Source organism: Gossypium arboreum, chromosome 5 (assembly GCF_025698485.1).
Source record: "Gossypium arboreum isolate Shixiya-1 chromosome 5, ASM2569848v2, whole genome shotgun sequence".
Taxonomy (NCBI): domain Eukaryota; kingdom Viridiplantae; phylum Streptophyta; class Magnoliopsida; order Malvales; family Malvaceae; genus Gossypium; species Gossypium arboreum.
This window is the reverse complement of record NC_069074.1, coordinates 89,259,730-89,271,086: the sequence shown is the minus strand read 5'-3', so window position 1 is coordinate 89,271,086 and position 11,357 is coordinate 89,259,730. Positions and strand designations below refer to the sequence as shown.

At 33.6% G+C, this 11,357-nt stretch overlaps 2 protein-coding genes and 1 long non-coding RNA gene across 3 annotated transcripts; all 3 read right to left on the bottom strand.

The window, feature by feature from the left end:
• Positions 1-1,141: 1,141 nt before the first annotated feature.
• Positions 1,142-1,997, bottom strand: LOC128293122 (uncharacterized). The gene is made up of 2 exons (XR_008283193.1): positions 1,359-1,997; positions 1,142-1,275 (listed from the first exon to the last, which is right to left on the bottom strand). It is a non-coding gene; the product is annotated as an uncharacterized LOC128293122 (long non-coding RNA).
• Positions 1,998-7,215: 5,218 nt separating this feature from the next.
• LOC108451136 (disease resistance protein At4g27190-like) lies at positions 7,216-9,329 on the bottom strand. Its single transcript, XM_017748865.1, has 3 exons — positions 8,825-9,329; positions 8,523-8,712; positions 7,216-7,636 (listed from the first exon to the last, which is right to left on the bottom strand). Exons 1-3 carry the CDS (start codon positions 9,327-9,329, stop codon positions 7,216-7,218), a joined length of 1,116 nt encoding a protein of 371 aa, XP_017604354.1.
• On the bottom strand, positions 7,286-10,522 carry LOC108450364 (putative disease resistance protein At3g15700). The gene is made up of 2 exons (XM_053028579.1): positions 8,523-10,522; positions 7,286-7,636 (listed from the first exon to the last, which is right to left on the bottom strand). Exon 1 carries the CDS (start codon positions 10,439-10,441, stop codon positions 9,347-9,349), a length of 1,095 nt encoding a protein of 364 aa, XP_052884539.1. The 5' UTR covers positions 10,442-10,522; the 3' UTR covers positions 7,286-7,636; positions 8,523-9,346.
• Between the last annotated feature and the right edge of the window lie 835 nt (positions 10,523-11,357).

Genomic DNA, 11,357 nt, shown 5'->3' with positions numbered 1-11,357 from the left:
CAATCGTGCTTTGTTAGCTAAGCAAGTTTGGCGTATTTTTTCGAAGCCCAATTGCCTTTTACCAAAGGTTTTAAAAGCTTATTATTTTCCTCTAACAGATATTTTTCAGCTAAAGTGGGTACTTACTCTTCTTTTACATGGAGGAGCATCTGTAGTGCCAGGGAGTTGATTGCTGATGGGCTGGTCTGGCATATTGGAAATGGCAACAATGTGAATATATGGAATGATCCTTGGTTGCCTGGTCATGACAATAACAGGGTTTTAGTGCAAAAAATTAATACATCATGGACTACTGTGAATCAGTTGATTGATGCCGAGGAAAGCACCTGGAAAAAAGAGGTAATTCGAAGTCTGTTCGATGAAGATCAATCAAGGCGAATTTTTTCAATTCCTCTTGGTTGTCGAAGAACTCAAGACTTATTAGTCTGGAAATTTGAGGCCACTGAAAGTTACTCAGTGAAGAGCGGGTACAGGGTTTTGATTTCAGAGCATTTAAAGGGTACTAACCATATTGGTTACAATGCCAGCATATACAAAGATTTCTACAAGCTTCTATGGGAGTTACAGATTCCATCTAAAATTAAAATTCATGTCTGGAGACTCATTAACAATTATGTACCACATTTAGTTAACCTTTTTCAAAGGCATCTTTTAGCAATGTGTTTTGTTCCCTCTGTAAAGAATCACCGGGGGATTCTGATCATCTCTTATGGATGTGTGGAGTTTTGTAGCAACTATAGGTCTCCTTCAATGTCAGTTTTGCTCCGAATGATCTCATCTCGCATGGCAAAGATAATTTCATAAAAAGTTTTATAGAAGCAGATGTTAGCACAAGACAAATTCTTATTTTTTCCTCATGGGCTCTTCGGAATAGCAGAAACAAACAGATATATGAAGGATTTAGGTTCTCAAAGTAAGATATTATAGGTTTTATTTGTGGGTATGGTCAGGATCTACTATCTAGCCGTACTTATCAGAAGCCTTTTCCTTGTTCTAAGCGACATCAGCTTTGGCGTCCTTTTGATAGTGGGATGGTTAAACTAAATTTTGATGCGTCTTTTCTTAAAGAATTTGGATTCTCTTTTGCAGCAATTCTTGCAAGCAATGAGGAAGGGCAGTTCTTGGGAGCGTGTACTTACCCTTTTAGTGATGTGGTGGACGCGGTGGTGGCAGAAGCGAGAGCGTGCGAGAGGGCCATGCTTTTTGCGGCTGCGGCGGGGTGGACGAGGATTCTGTTGGAAAGTGACTCTCTGACTACTATTAAGAAACTGAACTCTGTGGAGGAGGACAGATCGATCCTTAGACCCATCATTAATAATATCCGAGTTCTGAGGAATCAGTTTGAGGATGTTTCATACCTGTTTGTACCGAGGACGGCTAATAGTGCAGAGCATACTCTGGCTTGTGTACACAGAGGATAAGGGGTTTTGTGCTTCTTTGAAGAATGAGATTGTGCTGAAGATTCTCCATGGGTGGTTTCAAAGAAGCTTTTCTGTTGGGTCAAGTTTTTAAGAACAATTATGTGGTTTCAGGAAGCCATTTCGTTTGATATTTCTGTTGGCTTTTCGTTTTGGTGCGGGGTGGTTTTACTTTGTGGATGGTTTTTTAGGTGTTTTTGTCGTTTCTTTTCTTGTGTGCTTTTGTTTGTTTTAAATTCTGTTGTTTCAGTTTTTCTTTATTGTTTTTGGACATATAACCCCGGGTCAAGTTTTAATAGAATATCAGTTATATTTGCAAAAAAAAAGAGATTGACTCGAATATACATTCAACTTCAGAATTTAATAAATCACAATTATAACAAGATAAAACATTAAAACACGAATATGCAATATTTGTACTTAGTTTTTTTTTTTTTTAGTATACAACTAATAAGTTGGAACAAAAATAGCATCGCTCTTGAACAAAAGGTAGAGGTTACAGCAGTTTGGTTGTTACAACTTCAAAAATCAATAAATCACTATTATAAAAATTAAAAATATCAAAACATATACGTGTAATATAAAAATTAGAAAGGGAATAAATTATATTAGGATAATCCTAAAATATATAATATTTAGGCACCAACAATAAAAGGCCACATCATCAGCTTTTAAAAATGTAAAAAAGTCTTATTATGCATTCCTCCTTATTTAATATATTCCCTAACTTAATTTATATGTTTATGATGTGAATAAGTAAGTGCGTGGGTGAGAAGAAAAAGGAAGAGTAAGAAATGAAAGAAATGTGCTTGTGTTTGTGTTTACTGAGAGGGGAAATAAGCAAAAAGTGAATTGTGAGTGTATAAGTAAGAGGAAGATATATTTGTATTTTGTGTAGGCCTATTTGTTTTGAGCAATAAAAGTTAATTTTCTTAGTCACTACTACACTTTCAACAAGTGGTATCCAAGTTATGTTTGTGTCCCTATCATTAGGAGATGGCAAACATGGTTCAACTATAATTCAAACATTAACAAAAGACAAAGTGTGATAATTGGATCATCAAGATGAAGGTTTTGCTCAGCCCCTAATATTGTTGAAGAAGGATGTGCTGAGCTCGAAAATACAGTTGTCGAAGCAACTTTGACAAAAGAAGAGAAAAGGGCATTGGAGGAAGCTTGTAAAATGGACAAGAATGCATTAATTGTTCTTTATTTTTCAAGGAGTTGGCTAATCAAACTTTGAAAAAAAAAATTAGATGCGAAGCCATTTAAAGAAACATGAGATATTTTGAAAAAAAAAAGCTTCAATGAATCAAAAAGGAAAAAAAGGTACTTCTCCAAACATGTAGAGCTAAAATTGAGGTGTTGAAGAAGAGAATGTCTGCAAATATTGATGGCTAGTCATTCAAGTGAAAATGATGGTGAACGAAATGAAATTAAATGAAAACTCTCGGTGATGTTAGAGTAATGAAAAAGATTCTGTGGTTGATGCAATCGAAGAATAAAATTTATTTTCATAGATATCTATTGATGAACTTGTGGATTCTCTCCAAGCCCATGAGCAAAAAAAGGCGACAAAATGAAGATACTAGAAATTTGGAGCAATTATTAAAAGCAAGATAATGGTAGGCTTTGACACGAAATGAAAATCGAATCAGTTGCAATAAAACAAGCTACACATTGAAGTGGTGCCTAAGGTAGTTGGCACTCCTTTAGCCACCAAATCAAAACAGAAAAGAAATAGAACATGAGAAGGGTTGATTACGCAATTCGGTTTCCCTATATTTGAGGAGCCTAACTTAGTGAGAAATATACATTCTCTTCAACAATTACACATAGTGAATCTAGTCAATCACACCATGTAATAATTTCCTCATTCTTGAACTTTGAATACTTGATACTCTCACAACTAAATTCACCTTTTGTGAATTCAGCAAGTAAAATCACAACAGAAGGTTTTACTAAAAAAAAAATCACACTCTTATTATAAGGTTTCCACACTAACAAATTAAGTACTTAAATATTTGTAGATTCACCCAAGCAAGTCTATTATCATATAAACATTGATTTGAAACTTGCTTACATATGGTGATCTAATTCAATCCCACTAAAAGATAAATAAGATAAGTACATCATCTTATAATAATGACAAAACAAAGTAAATATGGACTATTGTCAGCTCATCGTATAGAATCACAAACCAAATTAAAGTCCACAATCTAAAAGATTATCTTGAGCACTTGTCACGGGGCTAGACCTTTCGTCTCGAGAATTCTGTGAATGTTGGCATTGGTTTAATTATGTTAGTGGGCCTCTAGAAGGCCCAAGCTTAAGATAAAACTCGGTAATTTTAGTTAATTTTTGTTCCATAAGAAAAGGGGGTGAAATTATGAAATAGAACCTATGTGAAAATGTTTGAAAATGCTATAGGCTAATTTGTAGCGGCCAAATAAATAGGAGTGCAAAATAGGAGGATTTGCATATCAAACCTTCCATTTTACATGAAGTGGCCGGCCATCATATTGGTGGTAGACAATATGTGCACTTGATATTAATAATTTATGGTACAAATTGATAAAAATTGATAATGGGTTAGGAAAATGTTCCATGATGGGCATGATAAGCATTATGGGCATTTTTTTATTGGAATTATGGCATGAGTATGGCACAAATATTAGTATATCATTTATGTGTCATAAAATGTTGAGTGATAAGAATAACAAAAGGAAGTAAAGGAAGGTTTTTGTTCATTCTTTGTTCTTCATAGCCGAATTTGAGAGAGAGAGCAAATAGGGGAGGAAACCCTTGAGTATCCGGTCACTAGGAGGAGGAAAATTGAAGGTAAGTTCTTGGTACTTTGCTTCTATTTTGAGGTTCATGAGTTCTTCTTAATTCTACCTTAACTCTTGAAGCATATTTTGGTTTTTGGTTGTGTTGTGAGCATTTGGTCATGAATTAAAATGAAGGAAATGGTTGTTGTTTCATGTTCTTTTGATGAAAAATAGAAGATAGGTGAAGTTGAGCCAAACAAATGAGCATGCATGTGCCTTAGATGCTAAGGGGAAAAATCGGCTAACATGTTGTGCTTTAAAATGATGAAATGGAGATTATACTTAAGTAAAATCATAGATATGTGATGATTGATTGGTGATATATATGTTTAAATAACATGCATGCAAGTTATGTGTGAAAGAGTGAATTTGGTAATAAATCTGCTTGGGACAGCAGCAGTAACGTGACTTTGGAAAATTTCCATAAATTGTGGGATATGAGTTAGAAGTTGAATAAATTATGTAATTAAAGCTTAATGAGTCTAGTTTCAAATGAAATAAACGAGAATATATTTTGAATTCTGTACAATGAGAAATTTGATTCGTAATGAAGAGTGGTCATATTAGTCAAACAGTAAAACATGGGAAACTTTGAGAAAAATCTGGTATTGATTGGCTAAACATGAGACGGTTTATGAGCGTATAATAAGGTTTTATATATTTATAATGTGGATAAGCAAGTGCATGGGTGAGAAGAAAAAGGAAGAGTAAGAAATGAAAGAAATGTGCTTGAGTTTGTGTTTACTGAGAGTGGAAATAAGCAAAAAGTGAATTGTGAGTGTATAAGTAAAAGGAAGATATATTTGTATTTTGTGTAGGCCTATTTGTTTTGAGTAATAAAAGTTAATTTTCTTAGTCAGTACTTCAATTTCAACAAGTGGTATCCAAGTTATGTTTGTGTCCCTATCATTGGGAGATGGCGAACATGGTTCAACCATAGATTCAAACATTAACAAAAGACAAAGTGTGATAATTGGATCATCAAGATGAAGGTTTTGCTCAGCTCCCAATATTGTTGAAGAAGGATATACTGAGCTTGAGAATATAGTTGTCAAAGCGACTTTGACAAAGGAAGAGAAAAGGGCATTGGAGGAAGCTTGTAAAAAGGACAAAAATGCATTGTTCTTTATTTTTCAAGGAGTTGGCTAATCAAACTTTGAAAAAAACTTAGATGCAAAGACATTTAAAGAAACATGAGATATTTTGAAAAAAAAAAGCTTCAATGAGTCAAAAAGGAAAAAAAGGTACGTCTCCAAACATGTAAAGCTAAAATTGAGGTGTTGAAGAAGAGAATGTCAGCAAATATTGAAGGCTAGTCATTCTGAGGAGCCTAGCTCAGTGAGAAATATCCATTCTCTTCAACAATTAAACATAGTGAATCCACTCAATCACACCCGATGATAATTTCCTCACTCTTGAACTTTGAATACTAGATACTCTCATCACTAAATTCACCTTTTGTTAATTCAGCAAATAAAATCAGAAAACAGGGTTTCACTAAAAAAAATACACTCCTACTATAAGGTTTCCACACTAACAAATTAAGTGCTTAAATATTTGTAGATTCACCTAAGCAAGTCTATTATCATATAAACATTGATTTGAGACTTATTACTTATGATTGTCTAATTCAATCCCACTAAAAGATAAATAAGATAAGTACATCTTATAATAATGCCAAAACAAAGTAAATATGGACTATTGTCAGCTCATCGTATAGAATCACAAACCAAATCAAAGTCCACAATCTAAAAGATTGTCTTGGGCAATTTCTGAATAATTCAATCTCTAAATGATAATCTCCCAAGTGGCATGATCTTCCATAATGGGCTAGATATCAACCATAAACTCATTCATAGCCCATAAATTTGCTTAATAAGTTGACAATATAATGAATATGAAAACTATCTCCATATCAAGTTGGTGCTCCATGGAGTAGGCACTCCCTCTGGCACTAAAATGTTAGTTTCATGTTTTTCAATAATATCAAACCAACCTTGTAAGTTAGCAATCCAAGGGTAGAAGAAAGGTGTCATGAAATTAATTGAAGACTTTTCTAAAAATAAATAAAAATCTAAATAAAAATGAGAGACACAACAATTCATAATGCAGTTTATAAGCCTATATATAGGTTTCATATATTTGTGATATGTATAAGCAAGTGTGTGGATGAGAAGAAAAAGAAATAGTATGAAACAAAACAAAGGTGTGTGAGTTTGTGTGCATGAGAGTGGAAATAAGCCAAGAGTGAATGGTGAATGTATAACTAGTTGTAGGTAGTAATTGAGAGGGGGAGGAAAATATATTTTTATTTTGCGTTGGTGTATTTGTTTTGAGTAATAAAAGTAAATTTCTTTAGTGGCCACTACACTTCCAACAAACCAAATACACAAATAATATAAGAATCTAAACCAAACAGTTCACTTCAAGTCAGTTTTTGGTTTTCTTGTAATTTATCTCATCCCTGAAAGGATGCTATCAAAAAGCTAAAACAATTAAGAAGATTAAAAAGTTTGGAGAGAATAGGTATCCGTACCTCAATAATCTCTTCTTCTTGGACAAAATCAATGACTTGCTCTAGTCTATCGCAGTAGCTTATGGTGTGTTCTTGTAGATGCAACATACTTTGAGCTAGGCAAGTTGAGAAGATTGTTTTTAGTTTATTGCAATTCGAAATTGTTACAACCTTTAGTCTCGTGAGGCTTATAATTTCTTGATGAGATGGCTCTAATTTCCATATGCTCTCCAAGTTCAGCAATGAATCTAGATTCAATATTGTTAAATTTGAGAGAAGTGGTATTTGATATTGCACCTTTTTAGAAAGTTCATCGATTTGAAATATCACTTGTAACTGCTGACATTTTTTGATGATCAATTGCTTAAGGTTTTGCAAGAACCTAGTCGGAGAAAGACCGTAGCACAACCCTTTCAATGAAACCATGCTTTGTATATCTAATTTCGCCAAATTAGAGAATGCAGCAACCCTGATCCCTTGTTATAACAGTCAAGAATTCCATATCATTGCAAGATTCAAGCTTCAAATAAGTCAACTCATTTACTTCCATTTCACCTATGCTTGGCACAATGTTCTTTTGTCCACTAACATTCTTTAACTTCAACTTCTCCACATTGTAAAATAAATTGCTAAATGCACTCAATGACGATGAGAAGTTACGAATTTTCAATGTCCTAAACGCCCACTCATAGGTAAAACGCTCATTTACAACTATAGTGTACATTTGTAGTTTAGGGAACACAAAATCTTCTTGAGAAAATTGATCAGTAGAAAGTCTCAATGATAGCGCAGTTAAACAAGAGAATAAATTCAATTCCATTAAGTTGATAGTGTTTTTGCTTTGCACATGTAACTTTTGCAACGAAGTCAACCTGTTATATTCATAAAAAAAGCAGCATTAATTGTTAAGTTATGTGATACAAATACGAGGTCCAGAAAAGGAAAAAAAAAACTCTCACGTAAGTCAATTATTTGTGTTTAAAAGAACACATTTTTATTTTTTATGCGGAAAGATTAAATCATATAATTTTGAAAAAAAGTTAAATATTGGATGCAAATATCATATAATTTATGGCATGTACAATTTTTACAGCAGATTTTTAAAAATAAAATTTATCTCTAAATGAAAAAAATATAAATGCCTTTTCAATAATTTATAAAAAAATGGGGCAATGATTGAAATTAAAAAATGAAAAGTTTTCATTTGAACAAAATTGAAAAATTATGATTGAAACTTGTAAAAATTATGAAAAGAATTCAAACATTGATAGAAGTTTATATATCATTAGTGAATTTATATATCTTGTATATCAAGTAAACAAAATACTTTAAAATTTATAAAAGTATTTAAAATTATAAAAAAAATTGCATGAAGTAAATATGAATTAACATGCGTACTTTCATGTTTAAAAACTTAACATTTTAATTAGTATTTCCGTTATAAAATAATTCTAACACATTTTAAAAGTTGATGCTCAAATTTGACTCTTTTAAAAGGTTCGAACCAAATTTAACTAAAAAGAAAAGAATAAAGACTAAATTGATAAATCATGCAAATGTTAAGGGCTAACCTTTAAGTTATTTTTTTAAATATTTATTAAGTTGAATATTTGAAATATATATTGTGATATCTCCACGTGCAAGGAATGTGTTAAAACTAGTATTCTAAAATACAAAATAAAAAATACCTATTAAAGTAATTAATAGGAAAATAAATGATGTCAAAAGAAATACGAATATGATAAAAAAGAATATTACCTTGATACCAAGCTTGGCTGGATTCTCATTTCTGATTCCTCATAATATTGGTGGAATATGGATTCTTTAGAAAGACGTAAATACTTCAGTGTAGACAATTTCACCAATTCTTCACTTATCTGATAAATCTTAGTGTCAATCAATACAAGAATCTCAAGATTTGTCAGCGATGATGAGAAGTAGCTCGCAACTAACACAATTCAAAGTTTTGAGATTCGGTAAGGAATTGAATCCTTTCAGTGAGAAATAGACTTTTTCGAGATATAGAACTTGGAGGGCTTTCATTTCTTCAAAAAATGTACTGGAAACCACTAGTAAATCATCCCAATCCTCCCCCTCAAGACACAAAGTCTTGAGCTTTGAAAATTCCACTTTGTCGGGAAATTTTATGTTACTACTACAATTCCATAAAGCGATTGCAGTATAACATTCAAAACTTTCAACCATATCAGGCCATTCTTTCAACTTATCTTTTACCATGAACCTATTTTCTCCGGTTGATGTTAGCCAATGAGCAAAATCTCGAACCACGTCATGCATGCTTATCGTTTCTCCATAATCAGTTCCCAAAAGGAAAAAAATTGACATTCTTCGGCTTTTTGCATCATCAGTTACCAATAACAAGCCAGATTTTTGGAGTTTTTTAAGTGCCATAACCATTTCATTCCTTTTATCTTCAATCGAGTTAGCATTAGGGAACAATCCTATTCCAATTCCGCACATAATCAACTGCTCAATAGGGATTTCAAAATCTTCAGGAAAAAGGGAACATAGTAAGAAACACATTTGGATGTCATTCCTCGTCATTTGGCTATTGCCTTTCTTCAAATAATCATAGCTAAGCTTAAGAGGCTTGAGGACATCCCCGAGAACTTCCTCATTATCCAAATGCCTCGGGCCCTCGAGTCCTTGAATCTCTGATTTACGGCTCTCCACCCATTTAAATCTAAACTCAGACATTTCAAAGCTTTGGCCACGACAACAATTGCAAGAGGCAATCCCTTACATTGAGCAGCAACCTCTTTGGCTTCATTATTCAAGGCGGAACTGTTACCTTCTAAACCAGCTTGATCTCGAAATAAAAGCCATGCTTCGTCTTCGGATAAGATGGCAAGTTGAATTTCCTTCTGACAGTTCATTTTAGTGCAGACTTGTTGATGACGTGTAGTCAGAAGAATTTTACAACCCTTGTGGTCATCACCGAATGGAATTCCGATAATCTTCAATTCGAATTCTTCCCAGAGATCGTCGACAATTACGAGGATTTTGTTCACTCGTCGCATACTCTTGAATAGCTCTTCTGCTCTTCCTTCTCGGTTACTTGTTTGAAATTTTAAACCAAAAACATCTGCAACTTTATCTTGAATATTGTTGATGTTTGGATTTTGGGACATAGTAAACATCACAACTTTATCAAAGAGCTTTTGTTCTCCAGCATGCTTCCCAACTTCACGGGCTAAAGTTGTCTTACCAACTCCTGGCATTCCGTACAGTCCGATCATGTTGACAGCTTTCATAGCCTCCATGATCTGGTTCAAAGCTGATTTTGAAGATTTAGAGTCCATGAAATGCGTGGATGTGATGAAGTCTATTCCTTGAAGAGAACCGCGACAGCCCACCTGTGCAAAGTTAGAAGTCTGTAAAAGTTTAGAGATAATAGGAGTCTTCTCTGCCAGTTTCTTACTTAAGCAATATCGCCAGCCCCATTGAGGACACTGTTTGAAACACTTGACGCAATCTATTTCATCTTGCAAGTTCTGGGTTTCTTCCAGTTCTTTCTCAGCCCTTTTAAGCCAGTCCTCAACGTCCTCATAGATGACCTCACCATAACAGAAAAAGTAACGGAGATAGGGTGATGCGCATTCCATTGCCTGGTTTGTCACATTTTCGACAGCAGCAGAGGCAAGAGATTCGGCCATTTTTGTTGATAGTCTGATGAGGTTGAACAAAAACTTTGGTTATTAGTAAGAAGGTTATCAATTGTGACAAATAAAAGCAACTGTGACAAATAAAATGGAATGGAAGCTAGCAATTAAGAAGCTGTAATTATTGTTGTAAAGCAAAGCGGTTATTATTGAAGAAGCTAGAAATTACTCTTGAACTTACCTCTCTTTCTGTCTGTGAATACCAGAAAGTATATAGAGCTTCAGAGATATAAGTAGCTGTAAAAGATCAAAAGAGTAATTTAGGGCAGGTAATAGAAAATTGTGAAGGCCAATAAATAAAATAGAGATCCACTCAAATGCAAACTAAATGGCATTCAACAAAACGATGAAAATATATAGCAAGGAAGATGAGGAGCAGTTCCTCAAGACTTACCTTCACTGAACTATTCTCTGCGCTGTTTGTTTTGCGGAGTGGAAATCAAGGTATGAAGAAAGTTTGGTTTTCAGAAATAAAAGAAAGTTTTTTTTTTTTCCCTTAATTGAGACAGAATACAAGAAAATGTGAAAACTGAAAAACAAAGAGTGGAAATGATCAGAAACACAGATTTGAGAATTTGAAAGCAAAAAACACTTCGGATGATGAAAAAAACAATGGATTTGAAAGCAGGTTTTTTGTTTTTGTTTTTCTCTTAATTGCATATTTAAAGTGGTGAAATTGTTAGTTGAGGCATGTAATTTGAGTTTACTTTGCTTTGCGCTCCTCAAATAATTGAAGGAAAGAAAAGAGAGTAATTAATTATGGAGATTGTCTGTTTCTTCACCACTTTTTAGGTATTGTCTAACTTTAAGTTCTTGGGTGGGGATTCCAGATTCTACCGGCTTAAACAGCTGAATAGAGGGATCAAGAGCTATTCAAAGTGAAGCTAAAGCTATCAAATCTCGTCATATG